The sequence below is a fragment of the Bemisia tabaci genome, chromosome 1, assembly GCF_918797505.1.
Source record: "Bemisia tabaci chromosome 1, PGI_BMITA_v3".
Taxonomy (NCBI): Eukaryota; Metazoa; Arthropoda; class Insecta; order Hemiptera; family Aleyrodidae; genus Bemisia; species Bemisia tabaci.
Genome location: NC_092793.1, coordinates 35,063,721 through 35,084,173, shown reverse-complemented (window position 1 = coordinate 35,084,173; position 20,453 = coordinate 35,063,721). Strand labels below are relative to the sequence as shown.

Below are 20,453 nucleotides of genomic sequence, written 5' to 3'. Positions count from 1 at the left end.
GCGGCCTAGGGTTTTGAACTTTTTTCGGAATCTCAAGGCGGCTGGTGCTAAAAAGTTGCGTTTTGGCATGAAAATAACGCTCAATTTTTTTCAGAATTTTTGGATGATGTCCTAAGCCCGCCCCGACGCCATCGTCTGTTGGCAAATTTTCGATCTTTTCGAGAAATTGCCAGAATTCTGTTTAAGGCCCGGCAAACGCATGGAATTAATCATAATGCAATTTAAAACACTTTTGATGTCATTTCGAGCGATACAGGTCAGGATAGGACTGTTGGAAGTTGGTATAGTTCCATTGGAAGGAAAAGATTCGTTTAATCACACGGATAAAGTTTATTCGTTATTGCAGAGGACATGATGATGAACAAGTAATCAACAAGTAATGATAGGCACAGTACAGAGAGGTTGTGGTGACTACTCGAGTCACCGGCGTACAACACTGATTTGTATTGAGTGCGGGAAGTATGAATTAGCATTCATTCCAACATGCCTCCCTAATTTAGTATCGTTTTTCTAGAGATACTAAATTAACATCAATATTCAAAAGAAACATGTTAATTATCAGTATAATTGCTATTTAACAAAAAAAAATTGTCTTCTTAGACATAGTACTAAAGAAAAATTAATTATTAGCCTTTGGATTTCATTGGTTACAATTTTCTTAACAATAATAGAGTTTAGCGAGTAATGTCATGACATTAATCGACGATCAAAACAAAATATATATATTTTTCTTATTCGCTTTATTCGTTTTTCGAATTCAGCATTAGAACATAAAATTTCAGAAGGAATTTAATTATCGTTTTTATTATGAATGATTGACCAAATAACATTATTCATTTTTCTTTTTATTTCTTTGTTTTCTTTAAAAATAATTGTGTTTGCAACCACAATTGTTTGAATAGAAAAATTCCTGTTCACAAATCAAGAGAACACGCTTGCAATCATGCCTCCCTGATTTGGGAATGGAGAACAAACAATAATCTAACAGTTATTTGAGAGAAAGGCGATTTCTGAAAATTTCGAACAGATATTTGCCTAACGGTTTGGTCAATATGTCTGCAAGTTGGTCATCCTTACTTATTTTGATAATTTATATAATATTTTTCTTAACATAGTCATAAACAAAATGATATCTTATTTCTATATGCTTAGAGTTTTTATGGAACCTTCCATTTCGAGCTAAGTCATAGGCTCCTTTGTTATCTTCAAAGATTGGAATGGGTTGTCTAAAAATAATTTGAAAATCTTTCAGTATGCCTATAATTGGAAGAAGTTCAGTTACTGTTTCTGATAGTGAATAGTACTCGGCATGTGTCGATGCTTTAGATACGACCTGTTGTTTTTGGGATTTCCACACGATTGGTACATGGTTTAAACGAATTAGAATGCCTGAAGTTGATTTACGATCGATGGGATCGGATCCATGATCAGAATCTGAAAAAGCATCTAATTGTATTCCTTTAGGATTATGAGAGAAAGTTAATTTGAGGTCTTTTGTCGAATACAAGTATTTAAGAACACGTAAGGCGTAATTGTAATGCGTTTCTGAGCAACAATTCTGGAAACGTGATAAGTAGTTGACAGCAAAAGAAACATCTGGGCGTGTACCCGTTGATATATACAGTAATGTTCCGATTAAATTTCTAAACTTAATTGACGGATTAGCTTTATCAGCAGGTAATAATCTCAGTTTATCCTCCATCGGAGTGTTGAACGTTTTTGTTGGGAGAATGTTAAATTTTAATGCTGCAGCTTCAATAAAATCAGTCTGATCAATGGTGATTACATTTTGGCTATCATGTAAAATGTTGAAACCTAGATATTTTTTGACTTCATTTAAATCAGTCATTTTAAAGATTTTACAAAGTTGGTTCTTGAGATTAATAATTACAGATAACTGAGAACATCCTAACAGCATATCGCCAACATGAATCAATATGTAAATATAAACACCATTTATTTGCTTGTAATACAAGCAACAATCATATGCGGATTGGGTAAATTTATTTTGGATAACAAAATTATGAAAAAAATCGAACCAATCACGTGAACTTTCTCGAAGTCCGTACAAAGATTTGTTGAGTTTTAGCACATTGTTGCCTATGCTGAGACCTTTCGGGGGATGTATGTAAACTTCCGACTTAATATCGGCATTAAGAAAAGCGGTTTGGAAGTCCATTTGGTGGAGATGCCATCCATACTGAGCTGCCAAAGCGATAAGAATTTTGACAGTGCAAATTCTTGCAACGGGTGAATAGATTTCCTCCGATTCTATAAAATCTTGTTGAAAGCCTCGAGCAACTAGACGCGCTTTGAATTTCCCATTAGTTTTGAGACGGAATAACCATTTTGTATCTATTATTTGTTTGTTAGTTGGCTTCTTAACAATATTCCATGTTTCGTTTTCTACTAAGTTTTTTAGTTCCTCTTCTATTGCAACTTTCCATGAAAGTTTGTTTTCACTTGCCATGGCTTCCTCATATGTATTTGGGAGAATTGTATCACATGTGTTAGCAAAAATGGGGTCATCTATCAATCGCCTCGGAGCTTGTATTGTACTTCTGTTTCTCAAATTTGGCGGTTCAATAGGCGGGGGCTGATAATTATTTTCGGGAGTTTGAAAGTTTTCATTTGGGTCATTTTGATTTAGGATTTGCGTATCATTTCTACTGTGAATTTCAAAGCGTGAATATTCCTGTTTATCTGTTGTATTTCCTAGTAAATTATCGCACATACTATCTTTAATTAACTTATTGTCCTCTTCTATAAAAATTACATTTCGTGACACTATGACTTTATTAGAATTGTTTAGACGAATAAAATATCCATGATCAGCATATCCTATCATGGTACCTTTTTCAGCTTTATCACACAATTTGTTTACTCGACATTCATCAGGGATTCTTACAAAGACTAGAGATCCGAATCTTTTCAGATTAGAAATATTTGGTTTTTTGTTAAGGAAAATTTCGAATGGAGTTTTGCATAATTTGGTGTTGGCAAGACTACGGTTTCCTAAGTAATTTGCTGCTTTGGCTCCATACGTCCAAAAAGATGTTGGTAATTTTGCTTCTAATAACAAGCACCTAATTCTATCTAAAAGAGTTCTTTGATATCTTTCAGCACAACCATTCAGTTGGTGTGTGTATCTAGGGCATGTTTGAATATAAATACCTTTTTCCTTGGCAAAATTGTTCATGCGGTTGTTTAAATATTCTGTCCCATTGTCACAGCGCAACGTTTTAATTTTATGTCCAGTTAGATTTTCAACTAGATTTGTGTAGTTTTGAAAAATATCTGGAACTTCACTTTTGTTTTTGATGCAGTAAGAAAGGGCAAATTTTGAAAAATCGTCTATAAATGACACAATGTATTTTTCTCCATTGATACCAGTTGGGAGCGGGCCATTGACGTCCGAGTGTACTATTTCTAGGAGCTCGTTCGCTTTGGTCCTATTATCCTGATATTTTAAATTGTTCATTTTTGCTTTTAGACAAATTTCACACTTATTGAATTCACGTTTTAAATGTGGTAACCCATCAACCAAGTTTAGTTCGCTCATCATTACTAAATCTTGAAAATTTACATGTCCCATTAGTCTATGCCATTTTTCTAAATTTGAAACATAACATGGCATTGCCATCTTTACATGATGAGTGTATGTACTATTATGGGTTACAATTCCTTTTAATTTGTAGAGATTACCTTTTTTGTTTGCGACTGCGATAACAGTATTTTCGTTGTTCATGATTAATGCTTGATCATTTTCAAAAATAATCGAGTGACCAAGGTCAGTTATAATTGAAACACTTAACAGATTGACTTTCATTTGTTGCACGAAGTATACATTTGATATTCTAATGTTATAAATTGTATTGTTTACGTTGCATTCAAGATTAATATTTCCTACTTTAGTCGCTGTCAATGCATATCCATCTCCTACGGTAATAGCGTTAGGTTCTTCCAAAGTTACAAATTCTGAGAATAGTGATTCGTCATTAATTATATGATCAGTACATCCACTGTCGAGAAGAAATTGAACTGATTTATTTTTCTTATGGTCGACATTGCTGAAGAAATTATGAGTTATTTCAGGTTTATTGCATGAGTAAAAGGAAAATGAGTTACTCGGTCTATGATTGGATGTAGTACCATTACCGTTTTCAGTACACCAATCATTAGAATAATTGTAATGATTATAATTATCATTGTATCTAAGATTACTATTGTGTGACTCTGTATCTCTTTGAGGAAAGCTAGACTGAAAATTTGTGTATCGGTTTTTCCAGTTATTTTGATTTCCTCTTTGCCTAAAATTTCTTCTATTCCCTCGGTAACCTCTAGAATGAAAATTTCTGCCACGGTAAGAATTAGGAGGATGGTAATTTTGACCATTTCCTTTTCCTCTCCAGTTTTGGGCGTTGGATTTTCTCCAATTATTATTTGCTAGTGTTGGGGATATTATATCGATATTTTCAGAATATCGATATTTTTCGAAATATCGGTCGAAATATCGTATCGATATTTTCCTGACGATATTTTGTCGATATCGATATTTTCTGCGAATATCGTATCGAAAATACTGATGTTGGGCGCGAGCGACAGCAAGCGAAGAAATGTGCACATCTACGTCACAGCAATGCCAATTCTTTAGTCCTGATAGGCCGATTCTTATTTCTACGTCATGTCTAAAACTTAAGATGGCTACATCGCCTCACTCATCCTCCTGTCCGTCCCGGCACCCGGCACCACACCAACTCAACGAACAAGTAATTGCGTCAGCGTGTGGTATTTTTATTCCAACGATTTTGAAATGTGAAAGTGACGTGTTGTATTTAAATGTGTTGAATTTATCGTAAATTATAATGCCACCTACCAAAAGAACCAAAGAGATCTATAAATATTTTGACGAAACACCAAACAAGACAGAAAGACGATGCCGCAAATGCCTGCAAGTGGTAAAGACTTGCGGTAATACAAGCAACTTGCATCACCACCTGAGGAGGAAACATCCTACCACGTTTAAATCACTACATCCCGAGTCAGAGCGGTCAGAACAACAGGCTGAACAAGCCCAACGACAACAAGAAGATCCAGACGATGTCGTGGAAGTCAATCCTGAGGTATGAATTGGGACTTATCGCAGATTACCTATCAGTTGTTTACGCACATCAATTTCTAACTTAAATTACCATATTATCATGCAATTTAGATCCAATGGTCCAGTCAAGGGACTTGCTGTGAACAGAGGTGACTAATAATGAATTCGAGAAGTTAAAGACGGCTCATTATGAAGTCTGAAATTTCATACAATTCATTTGACATTAAACTATAAAAGCCCCCTGCTAGAGATCCTGATGAAAAAGCTCTCTCTTGGAGTCTGAATATTGTCAGCTGCTTGAACTAGGAAATATTTTTTTTTTCCTAAAAATAATTTGTTTATGCTGTCCAGCAGGAGGCTGCCCAGTCAAGCTCCGGATGTCCTCCATCGTCCACATCTTTGCAGCAGGGTCCGGTGACATCAAAGCTGCCCAAAAAAACCCTCTCGCAGCCACTGCTGAAAGAAAGTGTGAAATATCAAAGAGCTTACCAAGGTAAGGAGGCCCAAACAGTTCGTATTACATCAATGAGCTGACAGAATTTACACGAGTGTCTCTACAACCATTTTTTCATGAGAAAATCTGCTAGCTTGATTCTTCAGCGCTGTCCAGAAATGAGGCCAGGCTTTTGCGGCGGAGCTTGGGACTGTCTGACAAACCGGTTAAAATGAGGGTGACAAGGAGCAAGAGGGCCTGACATTAGGGAACGGGAGGGTACAAAATCGAACAAAAAAGCTTGGCATCATTTATGGACGGCACCTCAAGTATTTGTTTTCTTTTTTTTCTTGTAGTGCATGGGACTATCCAGAACTTAAAAATGAACGTAGAAGCATTAATCAATGCATTAAGAGTGGTAAGGTGATAAGTACATTGCAACATTGCTTGGATGATAAAGCCTTATTCTTTTATTAAGGCAAACCAAAAGCACTTTGACTCGCTAGCTTTTATTAAAAATCAATCAGGATTGTTTGGAGTATTTTAGCTCAAGAAGTTGTAACTCCTTGTGGTTGTGATTTGCTTTAAGAATAATATATACTTCCGTTATCTTAGCAACATTGCAATACAATCATCATCTTATGGTTCTCAGAGCTTCTTTTGAAGAGTTTGGATCACTATTGTTTCAACATTTCACTTTTGTTTTGTGATGTTTCAACATTTCAAATGATCATTCATCTGCTAATAAATCAACCGATTCGCTGAATTTTTCAGTGATTCTTCTTGATAGTGCTAAGGAAAATGACTAAAATTGCCAGAGCTATTCAGGAAGAAGTAATATGTTAGTGGAAATTTTGAAAAGTGAAGATGCATTTATGCCCTTTGTGCTCTTTAATTGCTGTATATTAGGAAACAAACCAAGGAATATCCTAAGCTTAAACTTGAACCAAAGAGAATTGAATAACTTCAACAGATCTTGAATGAGATAAATCCAAATATTATTAACGAGCAAAGTTGACTTTCTTCATATCATGGCACAAGTTCATTCAATAGTAGTTTTAAAATATTATCTGTTGAATTTTGCTCTCATTGGCATAGTCACGTTGCAAGACCTGAAGAAGTGATATTGATTTTCAGCCATCAAGTAATATGTGTTTGCCTCTTTCCAGGTGGTGGAGACCGGGAGAGAGCTATAAACGATGCCTTCCTTTTTATGATTACCAAAGATCACATGCCATTCAGGACTGTAGAAAAAGAAGGATTCAGACATTTCGCTAAGGTTGCTCTCCCCCTTTGGAAAGTCCCAGATAGGAAAAAAGTGGTAAGGCAGCTAGAAAGTAAATATCTCGCTTTATCTGTAGATGTCAAGTCAAAATTAAAGACTGCTGATTCAGTTTGTCTAACAACCGATATCTGGAAAGATACCTCGAACTCAAGGAGTTACCTTGGAATCACTGCTCACTACATTGTTGATGATCATCTAGAAAGCACCATTCTTTCAGTAACATATCTTAAAGATAGGCATACCGGTGAAAACTTAAAAGCTCACATTGAAGAGACTTTAAAGCAATGGGAGATTCAGCTCATTCAGCTTACGGCCATTGTGACCGACGGTGCGGATAATATCTGCAATGCTGCTAAAGGAATAGTCAAATCTGACTATAGGCATCTATGGTGCTGTGCGCACCGACTTAATCTAGTTGTGACAGCAGCTCTAGAATGTGATGAAGTATTAATAGTGGCGATTAAAAAGATTGAGAGTCTAATCGAATTTTTCCGCAGCAGTGGGCCTGCTGCTGATGCCCTTAAGGAAGCCCAAGGAGAGAAATTTTTAAAATTAATCAAATACTCTCCAACGAGGTGGAATTCCAAATTCAAGATGATTAAGAGATTTCTCGAACTCAATGACGTCGTAACTAGAGTTGCTCTGCAATTTCCTGGCAGTCCCTCACTTCTCACTGCCTGTGAAATACAAATATTGAGAGATGCGGTAAACTGCTTAAGACCTATGGACGAAGCGACCGAAAATCTTTGCGGTGAAAAATTCGTTTCTGCCAGTTTAGTGATTCCTCTGATTAATTGCCTAAAAAAAGACCTTACGAAATTAATACCTGTTACGGACACGGGGAAATTATTGAAAGTAACTTTGATTGATGAAATGGAGAGAGCTGATAGGTTTGGGCTCGTAGAGAACCATGTAGCTCTGATGATTGCTATGACTTTGGATCCTCGATTCAAGCGTATTCATGCTGAAAATCCCATAGCGTTTTCTAGAGCTTGTACCAAGATCAACGAGGAAATTAAGTGCTTAGAGGCGATACGCAAAAATGCCAAAAAAACTACTGATAAAGAAAAGCCTCAAAAAGAAGAGGAAGTAACCGGGATTTGGAGGCATCATATTGAATTAAAAAAAGCCCACGGACAATCTCAAGAGGGTGCAATGATTGGTGGTCTTCACCAGGAACTTAAACTGTACTTATCTGAGCCACTGAGTGACTCATCCACGAGACCGATTCAGTTTTGGAATCTCAGGAAGGAAGTATTTCCATCCCTGTCTAAAATTGCTCTAAAATATTTAACTATCACAGCAACTTCTGTTCCTAGTGAGCGATTGTTCTCAACTTGCGGAGACATCCTCACAGATGACCGCAACAGATTGGACCCGTATAAACTTCCACAGCTTTGCTTTCTCCATTCCATGACTGTAATTCAGTGGACATCGTAACTATTATGCTCAAGAGATATTTTAGATAGGTATGTAAATGCCTTCTCTCTAAGTTAATATATCAATTGCAACTTTTGAAAATCTTGGACTAGATTTTAACCAACTGTTTCCATTGATTTTCTCTGTTTTCTTCACTCATTTGATGAAAATCGAAAAATTTTCATAAGTTCATAAGCATTGCAATTGAGTTACCCATTTTTCGAATTTAGTCATCAATTCATCACTGAATTTTTCTTTTTTTTTTATTTCTTTTGTTTTATTTCTTAAATAGTTTTATTTTCTTGTGTTCATTATCAAAACATTCATTTAAGAATCTCTATTTTCTTACAATTTGACCTCTCAAATTTCATGTACATTGTTCTGTAGTGTTTAAGTCCTTGTTAGGGAAAATAAGTATAATTTTCCAAAGTGTACCTATTCTACTTTCACCGAAAAGTAGTTGGGCATCAAAAACTGTCAAAGATCAGTTGTTTGACTAGAACCAAACCAACTTTATTTAATTGATCTACAGGGTAAGCAGAGGAATTGTTTCTGTCATTTTCCTTGAATCTAGATTGCCAATTCTATTTCCCGTCTTTTTCCTTCCATATGCCATCGTAAAATTATAAATAATAAGATAGTGATGCTCATTTACCAGGTACATATGAAAATTTAGTGCAATTTTCTATTTTGTGATGCTAAATAGTTCTCAAAATGATATGCTCTATTGAAAACTCAAGTAGGTAATAAAATGTTTACTCTGTGATTCTGAATAAGAATGTGGCATGCTCCGTCAGAACGTTCCAATATTCTGTAGGACATTGAAAACACTAAGTGTTCCTCATCTTCTTCAAAACGTATTTGTTTTTTTTTCTCTCTCTTTTTTGCTTTTTGTTTTGTTCTGTTTTCTTTTTGACTTCTTTTAAGTTCAATAGTATACTGTTGAAATTGTGCTCCTACCTCTACTGATAAGTTCAGTAATATTGTGTTTTGTTATTAACAAACTATTTTCCAATAAAAGTTTGCAACCAACTCATAAATCAAAATAGTGTATTTTTCCTTCGGAAAATACACTAAAAATTGAGGGGCTTGCAGGACAAGGCGCTCAAGTGCGGTTTTGAAAGAATTGAGATATTAACGATTTCAACAACAACTAATTATTATATATTATAGTAACTAAATATCATAGTATTGAGATTTCCAGTTGTCTGGATCTTAATACACGTTGGCTACATTTCCAACTTACTGTCTCTACAACTAATTGTAACATGTATTCTGTGAAAAATTCAATACTAAAATCAAATTTTGAAGCGTCAAAAATTGAGTTTGAACTTTCTTCCCGCCATAAGGCTCCATGTAATTTTGAAACTTAAAACATGTTTTCCTTGAAATCATAATGATTGCACTCATGCGCCTCGTCCTCCAAGCCCCTCAATTAGTCTTTAGGAAATGTAGTACAATTTTTCCTTCATGTTTTATGCTTTTTTTTTCACTGAGGAGCTCAGTAAAAAATTCTTACTTCTTGATTCCTACTAAGAAGACTGTTCACCATAGTAAGTCTAGTCCTAAGCAAATTTTGTAAAAATGTTTACTCTAGGATTTAGTGCCTAACTTTAGTTACCAGAGGAGACTATTAAATGCAAAGCCTTTATTCTCTTGTTAAATAATATATTTTGATTAACCTATTTGGTTTAGGTTGTAAGATCTCAATTATGTTTTGGTCCTCTAGTATTAAGTTCAATAAAACTATGTTGTTAACATGTGATAAACTAAGAACAATTAACTAGGTACTTCAGTAACTGAATTTAACTCAATATGTATCCAACCTGATCTCATTGGAGTCAAATTTTCATTGTTTCTTCTAAATAGTCATCATTAAGAGATTTCTGTTCGTATAATAATCTTAATAAAATTCAAATATTTTTTTCACTACTTAGCCACTTTTCTTTCATGCCCTTAAACCCAAAAAATTAGGGGATTGTTACAAAATATTAGTGAGAAAGAAGAAAGGAAGAATCGCAAATATTTTCATGAAATATCATTCATTAGCTTTCTACTTTTTAAAAAAAAAAAGTCTGATAGAAAATTTGCAACGTTGTACAATGGAGATCCTTGGCTTTTTACAGTCTCACTATTGATGTGTAAGTCATTTATAAATACATTTTATGATTCCTATATCCCTATCTTTTAAATTCTGTTTCAAAAATCGCGGGTGATTATCGAACACTCACATACGATATTTTCATACCGATATTTTAGAATATCGATATTTTGAATATCGTATCGACCCGAATATTCGATATTTTCAGAAATATCGTATCGTTTGAAATATCGGTTTTCTTGAAAATATCCCCAACACTATTATTTGCCGATGAGTCACCTTTGAAAGACGATGAGTTTCTACTTCTATTACATTCATTTCTATATCTATGAAAACCTCTTTTACCTCGATTTTTATTACTCACTTGCATTGCAGAAAATTGATTGGATAATTCATCGGTATAGCTACTTTCATCACTTTTATGAGCATCACGTTGGTGAATTGAAATTATTTTATTTTTCAAAAATTCAGCGTTTTTGTTTTCTTCAGGAATGTTGTCCATTAAGTCTATGATATGATTTAAAGATTTAGGTAGGGCTAACAGTAAATATTGTAGTTTTTGTTCATCAGATACGGTTTCACCAGAGTCTCTAAGTTCATTCATTAATGTTTCAAATTTGTTGATAAATTTAACAGGGTTTTCATTATCTTTGAGCCTAAGGTCGAGAATTTTTCTCTTAGTATTTAACCTAGAAGATTCCGACTTTACAGCATAGATGTTTTGCAATTTTTGCAGCATTTCTTTCGGATCTTCAATATTCATGAGCAAATTAATTTGTGCGTTATTAACACTAGAAATAATTATGTTCGTAGCTTTCACTTGCATTTCTAACCAACTGTCCCCTGTAATATTCTCTGGTCTCTCCTCTAAAGTTATAACCTTTTCACAATTGTTTAGTCTCATTACAAGAGTTAACCTGAATTTCCATTTGTGAAAGTCTTTGCCGTCAAAGACTGGCACTTTCGCTTTGAACGTTGACATGATTTAATAAGTTTCTTCTGTAGAAAATGTTGTAGATTAATGTTCATGCAAACGAGATAGGTATACAATGAAAAAAATTACTACGAATGTTGCTAATTTGTGAGGTAAATGGGAGATGCTTAATCACTAAGTATTATTCAGTATAGGTAAAGTTTGTACCTTTAATCACTTGTCTTGTAGTTGCTCTGTTCACTGAAGATAGAACAATCCTGATGAAGAAGAAGTTGATGATGATTGCGTCGATGCACTATGAAGAAGAAGTTGATGATGATTGCGTCGATGCACTCGGAGAATTCCTCTAGCTGCTTAGCCGCTTGGCACTGTCCAAACCCGTTTAAATCTTCATTTGTGGCCTTTTAATTGAACCTGGGTGGAGGCTTACCCGATGTCTTCCTTCCTGTCCTGCTTAGCTGCTACATGATGAGTTCACAGGGGTTTTCCTTTGGTTAACCCGTAACCAACAGGGGTTTTCGTCACTACTGGGTAACCCGTAACGCACTGCTCATCAGACACAAATAGGCTAGTCTGGAACATCTAAAAGTTTTGGCTATGTTTTGAGGCCACTCCCTTGAACTTTAAGAGAACTTTTCTTCACCGTTGAGTTGTGATAAGTGAAGGCACTTAAGAAGAGAAATGCACTTTCATGCTACCGGCATGATCAGAGGTTAGGTTGTAACGAGGTAGAAGACTTTTGAGTAAATTGTCACTTTCGAAATTAATTTGCGGAAATTGATTGGATACATACGTTAACCGGGCTCTGCTACCATGTTGGAGTTGGTATGGTTTCCATTGGAAGGAAAAGATTCGTTTAATCACACGGATAAAGTTTATTCGTTATTGCAGAGGACATGATGATGAACAAGCAACAAGTAATCAACAAGTAATGATAGGCACAGTACAGAGAGGAGTTAGTATAAAACGCAAACCAGGTAAAACGCAAACCCCGAAAAAAACCGGCAACTGTTGGATGGTGACAGGATAAATTGCTAACTCGGCGTTAGTGGCTGTTTATCCGCAAGGCGGAATTAGGCCAATCAACCTAAACACAACAACAACAACAACAACAACTAATCAAGTGCAAAGCGGAAAATTTTCCAATTTTTCATTTGAAACTCTTCCAAATTGTCGTAAAATGACCTATTAGAAGGTATAAAATTAATTCGCCCCTTTTAATCAACATTTGTGATACTTTCGGTGGTTTCACTTTATGTAGTGAGAAGCAGATTCCTCGAGACTCTGAGCCTGGTCCGCAGATTGTTCAACTTCATAATGGATAATTTTAGTTATCGAACTTTCTTTTGACTTTAAATGGTGTATAATTTTTTCTAGACTGTATCAATACCTTGTGATCAAATTCTCAATCTATAAACCTCCATATCATGTCGCAGGATAGAGATATTTTAGCTATTTGAGATCTGTCAAGAACCTGATCACAGCAGCACTGCCAGTCTTACAGATACACTGTATTGAAATTTGACGAAAAAAAATTTACTGTCTATGTCATAAGCTGCTCACTATGATAAGTATTAATCGTGGATCAAATGCTTGATGTCTCCAACATCCTATCTCTAAGCCTGATGTAGTGCGTTGAAAGCGGAGTGTTATGGCTGCGAAGCGTCGATATTTGTTGTTAAGGAGGCGTGTAAATGAAACGTTTGGATAAGCTCGCAAGCTGTACGAATTCTTTTGTGTGTGGAAAATAACTGAATGTCCAGAATTCTAAACATCTGACTGTATCTCAAGTACCTAAAAGAAATGTTGGTCAGGTCAGAGTTTGTGAATCCTTGGCAGCAGTTAATGCAATTCTTCTACTTATTTAAGGCCTTCGCTCATCAAAGTTAGGTAAGTAAGAGACCGCTCAGATCCATCATATTATGCTTGTCAGTATTAGCCCATAACTCCATAGTGTAAAAATCCTTGGAGGGTGAAGTGCCCATCATCTGATGGAGTTCCTGAGATTTGTTTAAGAACTTTTCTTCCTGATTATTCTCTCAATTTTACCAGAATTGTCTCTTCCACCACCATCATAAAGTATTTCAACCTTGCATTAAATGTGAAATGATGTATACGCTATCAGAATTCCTAAAATTGGGAGTCGTGAAACAAATAAAGTAGCTTCACCGTAAACATTTGCTAGCTCAGTTGGCAGTTAAACTCTCATTAATTCGGTGAAAATAAAAGTAAATGTTTTTTCTTCGCTCATTTCGATGAGGAAACACATTGAATACATATAAATTGTGATACTGGATGCAACTAATACTACTTCCTGTAAAATTGGAAAATGTGTAACTCGAAAAAAGGAAAGAGGATCTCACCAGAGTGCTCTCTTACAACTTATAGATCAAAATTCGTGATATTTCGGCCCTTAAAGGTTCTTTCATCATTCAGAAATAAAGAAACTAAATTTAGTTTGAACAGGCATCTTTCAAGAAAGAAATGTGACAGCTTATTTGCAGTTTTTAGCTTTTTCATAATGCGTCAAATCTACCTCTTGACGAGAACAGGCGAAGATTCAAACCGCGCACTACTTATTGTTGGTTTACATTTCTCACTTACCAAACTTTAATGAGCAATGTTGTTAAGTACGTAGGAGAATTTCAGTAACTGCTGCCAAGGATTCACAAACTCTGACCTGACCAACATTTCCTTCAGGTACTTGAGATACGGTCAGATGTTTAGAATTCTGGACATTCAGTTATTTTTCACACACAAAAGAAATTGTACTGCTTACAGGCTTATCCAACCGTTTCATTTACACAGCTCCTTAAAGACACATGTCGACTCTTCAGTCGAAATGCTCCGCATTCAATGCATTACATCAGGCTTCGGGATAGGATTTTGGAAACAGAATTATTTACAGAGAATTATCTTGAAAAAATTACACACCATTTACAGTCAAAGAACATTTCGATTGCTAAAATAATTATCCATGAAGAATTATGCAAGAAGTGAAACCACCGAAAGTATCACAAATGTTGAGTAGAAGGGGTGAATTAATTATTTACTTGGTAAAAAGTCATTTTATGACAAATTCGGAGAGTTTCAAAGGAAAAATTGGAAAATTTTCCGCTTTGCAAGTGATAAGGAAGAATGTAAACAAATAGGCCTCGATAGACGATCAAATTCCCGAACCAATTCCGATCAAAGTAGCATCAAAGTGTCGGGAGTCATCAGTCTGAAATTCATTAATTTGCTTCATTTTAAAATGAAAACTTGACAGAAATGTTTCCTGTGGCAGGAAATGATGAATGATGGCACTCCGGTCTGATCTTACTTTGATCAAAAAAGTGCGGCCCGTCAAAATTTGATGGTAGATGGTGACCACCAGTCATCAGCATGTCTACTTTGATCGAAATTGGTTCGGAATTTGATCGTCTATGGAGGCCTAATCGCCATATTGCCTATAGGCCTCCATAGACGATCAAATTCCGAACCAATTCCGATCAAAGTAGACATGCTGATGACTGGTGGTCACCATCTACCATCAAATTTTGACGGGCCGCACTTTTTTGATCAAAGTAAGATCAGACCGGAGTGCCATCATTCATCATTTCCTGCCACAGGAAACATTTCTGTCAAGTTTTCATTTTAAAATGAAGCAAATTAATGAATTTCAGACTGATGACTCCCGACACTTTGATGCTACTTTGATCGGAATTGGTTCGGGAATTTGATCGTCTATCGAGGCCTAAGGCCTTATAGAACGATCAAATTCCGAACCAATTCCGATCAAAGTAGACATGCTGATGACTGGTGGTCACCATCTACCATCAAATTTTGACGGGCCGCACTTTTTTGATCAAAGTGAGATCAGACAGGAGTGCCATCATTCATCATTTCCTGCCACAGGAAACGTTTCTGTCAAGTTTTCATTTTAAAATTAAGCAAATTTATGAATTTCAGACTGATGACTCCCGACACTTTGATGCTACTTTGATCGGAATTGGTTCGGGAATTTGATCGTAGCATCAGAGTGCATCGTTCGCATCGGTTTCACCGGTGCAACACATCGGTGCCACCAGCCTTCCCCGGCTTTTGATTGGCTCGCAATTTTCCTCAATTTTCTTTAGTTTGAAAGAAAATTTCTCGTGGAAACCTCTCTGAAGTGCTTCTCAAAGCGACTACAAAGCTATTGATATATTACACCTACCATGTTTCTGTTTTTTTACTTTCAATTTGAATCAAGTCTCAAAAAAAAGCTGTACCTAACCTAACCTCAACCATGGGTGTTCATTTTCATTGCAAAGAGCACAAAGAGAAAACATTGCAAATAGCCACCAGCAGTTCTCGATCTGAAATTTGACAAATTTTCAATTTAAAATCATCTTTTGTGACCTAAAATGGTTTTTTGTCTTTCAATCAGTGTCGTCTTAATACCTTTTCACTTCAGTTTCTAAAGTTTATGGCGTTTCTTCATTGTTCCTTTCGCTCCTAATGGTTGAAGCTGAAGCCAAGTAGCTCGTCGGTTTGATCTGCTTTTTTTCCTCGAAGAGGATTTAATTGTGCCTCTCCTTCAAGTCTCAGCTTTAGCAGTGTTACTTTTTCATCATAAACAATTACTTCGGTAATAATCAAAAGTTTACATTTCAGTTCTGTATCTACAAGTGTCTGCATCAGGAATCGTTCTCCGAGAGCAGCATCTCATGACTGCAGCATACAGATGGAAATTAAGCTTGTTTCCTGGTTTTACTTAAACAACTTGTGCTCTAAATTTATCGTTGAAGTGACAAATGGTGTGTATTACTGTACCTGAAAGCCTAGCGTAGAAACTTTGAGCACCTGTCTCAGTGTGAGCGGTCCTTTGTTGCGGTCAAAGCTGCTCATTGATGACAGTTTCTCAAAGGGAAAGTCTTCGATGGATCAAGAAAAATCGTCTCCCTGAAATAGTAGTTAACACCCTTTCTTCATGACAATCTCAAAATTTAGTCCTCGCCCTAAGTTTGGGACCATTTCTCAGTTTTATCCTTGGTGTTGCGGTGTCATCAGAAGTGCACAATTTCTGTAGGATCAGTTCATGGTATGATTTGGAATATTTTAATTACCACTTATCTCGGTATGTGACACTACAGACTTCCTGTCATACTTTATTTTCTAAATGGGAAACCACTTGACGGAAGGTTTTAAAAACTGCCGTGATTTTTCTTCTCTTTACGAAGAAAATCCTGCAGGAACTTCAAGGAATGATGTCGATTTGTACTCTTTTATTAAAAGAATATAGGAGCTGAGATTTTTAAACACTGTAAGAAGTTTCAACCATCTGCTCTGCAAAGATAATTTGAATTCAAATCATCCTATGAATAGAATACCATGCATTCGGAAGGGGTGAGCACTTGAGGTTTCATTTGCCTGGGGAGGCGCCTTTCAAATTCACTGCCAAAGGGACTCTAGCAATATCTGGCAAATGGAAGGTACTGTCCTAGTCCAAAAAATGTAAAGAAAGCCTAACCACCCCCTGGGCTCGGTGTAGTTGCTGGATTTTTCCCCCTATTTCTGGATTATTATTTGAGGATGCCTACTGGATCTTAACTTTCACAGAAGACGGAGTTAATGCTGAAACAGGAAAATTTAAGTTGGAAAGTCTGAGAAGTGGATCCGTACCTCAAGAGTCTGAAGCTTCACCTTTATTCCAGCCCAAAGAGATGGTTATAGAAACATTCAAATTTTCAAAAGATGTTGACCTAGGGCAGCAGAGAAGGAACAAGCAAGGTCAAAGGTTCAACCCGATACAGGGAGAAATGGCATTGATTATTGCTCTGTTTAGAAAAAAAAAGTTTAAAAACTTGCTTTGGATGTTTTTCACCCCTCTCAGGGAAAAAGAACAGATATAAATTCAGGTATCAAAGAAAAACAGTGACAATAATGGGCGGCGCTTCGTTCGAGGAAATTTTGAGTGACATTTAGTGCTCACAGCATTCATAAAAGCGCTCATAATGACGTTTTTGAAGGTTTATCCAAACGTGAAAGACCATTAAAATCTTCTTGACATGACTTGGAAATAATTTCAATGAAATTTCAATGCACATTTCAAAGATTTAGGAAACCTGTGATGATGATTGATTTTAAATGATTATGAGCTTTGAGTTAGACTAAGAACAACACAAGACACACCTGAGCAGCCTGATTGTTGAAATTTTTTGTTTGTCGGGACGGCATGGATGACATAGGTTAAAAAACCGAGCGAGATTAGTCGGCTATGTCTTATCCCTGCTTTGTCGTGCCTTTGTCAGGTGGAATGGACAACATACTGTCGGAAACTTAAGAGGTGCCGTTAGCTTGTCAAAAGTTCAACTTGACATAGGCACGACAAAGCAGCGATAAGACATAGCCAACCAATCACGCTCCGCCTTTTAACCGATGTCATCTATGTCGTCCCGACAAACAAAAAATTTCAACAATCAGGCTGAAATCACATGATTCATTTTGTTCCCTATAATATCCGTAGAGGAATGGTAAAGGAAATCATTCGGAGTCCGATTAATACTCACTAGGAAAGATTTATTCACGTCAAGGAAATACATATTAAATCTTAATTTATACCTACATACATAAGCCATGGAAGAATTATTAGAGAATGACATAGAATGCTTCATCAGTATAAGTCATTAGATAATTTTTCTTGATCCATCGAAGACTTCCCCTTTGAGAAACTGTCATCAATGAGCAGCTTTGACCGCAACAAAGGACCGCTCACACTGAGACAGGTGCTCAAAGTTTCTACGCTAGGCTTTCAGGTACAGTAATACACACCATTTGTCACTTCAACGATAAATTTAGAGCACAAGTTGTTTAAGTAAAACCAGGAAACAAGCTTAATTTCCATCTGTATGCTGCAGTCATGAGATGCTGCTCTCGGAGAACGATTCCTGATGCAGACACTTGTAGATACAGAACTGAAATGTAAACTTTTGATTATTACCAAAGTAATTGTTTATGATGAAAAAGTAACACTGCTAAAGCTGAGACTTGAAGGAGAGGCACAATTAAATCCTCTTCGAGGAAAAAAAGCAGATCAGACCGACGAGCTACTTGGCTTCAGCTTCAACCATTAGGAGCGAAAGGAACAATGAAGAAACGCCATAAACTTTAGAAACTGAAGTGAAAAGGTATTAAGACGACACTGATTGAACGACAAAAAACCATTTTAGGTCACAAAAGATGATTTAAAATTGAAAATTTGTCAAATTTCAGATCGAGAACTGCTGGTGGCTATTTGCAATGTTTTCTCTTTGCAATGAAAATGAACACCCACGGTTGAGGTTAGGTTAGGTACAGCTTTTTTTTGAGACTTGATTCAAATTGAAAGTAAAAAAACAGAAACATGGTAGGTGTAATATATCAATAGCTTTGTAGTCGCTTTGAGAAGCACTTCAGAGGTTTTATCTGCCCCCTACAGAGAGGTTGTGGTGACTACTCGAGTCACCGGTGTACAACACCGATTTGTATTGAGTGCGGGAAGTATGAATTAGCATTCATTCCAACAAGGACACCCCCAACTCGCAGGGAATGCCTTAGAGCCTCTAAGGCATTCCCTAAGTCTTAGAGGACGCTTTCTTGGACCGCCGAAATCCCTTAAAAATGCGGCTGAATACAACCTATATTTTATGTTAATTTCCGTAGATTTTATTTTGCTTATACTTTGTGTCATGACTAACGAGACCTATCAGTAGACTCCGGCCCACTATATTACGGCTTACGATGTGGGGTTAGGGTGCAGGGGAGTGCCACAGGAATGCCGTTTCCCTCAGAAATGAAAAATTAACCACCGGGCTAGAGTGGGCCTCTGACCCGTGGATTTATGGCTTTTTCGCCCCCGGTCCCCTTGAGTTTCTTCCAACTTTGTCTATTAATCATTCATACTTGAGCGCTTCTTTTCCCAAATTTTCAAACCCCCAAAAAATGTTGGGGGGGGGGGGGGGCGCTAGGGGGTTGGAGGTCAAAACCTGAGAGCGTCGATATCTCTCGAACGAATAAAGATATTCAGGGCCAGTTTGGACCAAAAATCGTCTAAAATTGGATACTTTAAGATTCTAAAGGTAAAAATCCCGAAATCACATTTTAGAGTTAACATATGTGCTTTTTTTCAGTTTTTGAGTCGAGAAAATTTCTATTAAACAAAGGATACACAACGTACTCACTTTTTTATTAGAACCACAACCAGTTTTTTTTTTATATTATTCGTCTTTTTCCGCATCCAAAAAATGGTCCATGAAACTGGGGAACCAAAGGGTTCGAGGGTTATGGGTGACTGAATTTTTCGCTTTACGCAAGCCAAACTATGGTTACAAAGCCGGATTTAGGTGTTCTTAAATCAGATTAAATTTTCAAACCGTTCGACATAATATTTTTAGGGTACACATTCTTAAGGGTTGCTAAGTTTAGAAATTACAGAAACTTCAAAAAAATTCACTTTTCCATAGTGCAACTTTAGAGGCACACTGAGCCGCCGGTCGGTCGGCGCTCGGTGGATCTCTAAAGAAGTGCTCCACAGCTGTGATTTTAAAAAAGTGAATTTTATGGAAGTATCCGTAATTTCTGAACTCAGTGACCCTCAAGAATGTGTACCCTCAAAATGTATTTCGAACGGTTTGAACATTTAATCTGATTTATTAACACCTAAATCCGGCTTTGGAACCATAGTTCGGCGCGCGTAGAGCTGGAACTTCAATCGTCCATAAGTCCCAACCATTTGGTTTCCCAGCTTCATGGACCACTCGTTGGATGCGGAAAAAGACGAACAATTTAAAAAAAAAACTGATTTGGTTCAAATAATAAATCGAGTACTTTGTGTAGGTACCCTTTGTTTAAAAGAAATTTTCTTGACTCAAAAACTGAAAAAAGCACTTAGGTATGTTAACTTGAAAATGTGATTTCGGGATTTTTACCTTTAGAATCTTAAGTAATGCAATTTTAGACGATTTTTCGTCCAAACCGAACCTATATATTTTTCTTCCTTCGAGAGATATCGACGTTTAAAGGTTTTGACTTCCACCCTAGGGCGGGTCGAAAAAAGGCTTTTTGTTTTGTTTTGTGTTGACCATAATAACAAAAAACCAGTGTCAAACATGGTAAAACTCATGGGTATTAAGTTTCAGCCCTCCACGCCATCCCTGATATAAAGTCCCGGGCACTTTA

At 36.4% G+C, this 20,453-nt stretch overlaps 2 protein-coding genes across 5 annotated transcripts in view; one reads left to right on the top strand and one right to left on the bottom strand.

The window, feature by feature from the left end:
• Window positions 1-20,453, bottom strand: part of Nf1 (neurofibromin 1) — a 291,489-nt gene that overhangs the window by 3,925 nt on the left and 267,111 nt on the right. The gene's annotated exons all lie outside the window — the stretch shown is intronic.
• LOC140224577 (E3 SUMO-protein ligase ZBED1-like) lies at window positions 4,866-10,170 on the top strand. Of its 2 annotated transcripts, none has more exons than XM_072300289.1 (3): window positions 4,866-5,123; window positions 5,456-5,594; window positions 6,704-10,170. In XM_072300289.1, the coding sequence occupies exons 1-3, from the start codon at window positions 4,866-4,868 to the stop codon at window positions 8,257-8,259; spliced, it is 1,953 nt and encodes a 650-aa protein (XP_072156390.1). In that variant the 3' UTR covers window positions 8,260-10,170. The 2 variants fall into 2 exon arrangements, with proteins under 2 accessions (XP_072156390.1, XP_072156387.1); XM_072300286.1 differs by having other exon boundaries at window positions 5,453-5,594.

Bases quoted from the DNA above. Each gene is read 5' to 3' on its own strand.
- LOC140224577 (XM_072300286.1), top strand. From the start codon at position 4,866: ATGCCACCTACCAAAAGAACCAAAGAGATCTATAAATATTTTGACGAA. The intron at 5,124-5,452 runs GTATGAATTGGG...TATGCTGTCCAG, and splicing joins TCGTGGAAGTCAATCCTGAG to CAGGAGGCTGCCCAGTCAAG. The intron at 5,595-6,703 runs GTAAGGAGGCCC...GCCTCTTTCCAG, and splicing joins ATATCAAAGAGCTTACCAAG to GTGGTGGAGACCGGGAGAGA.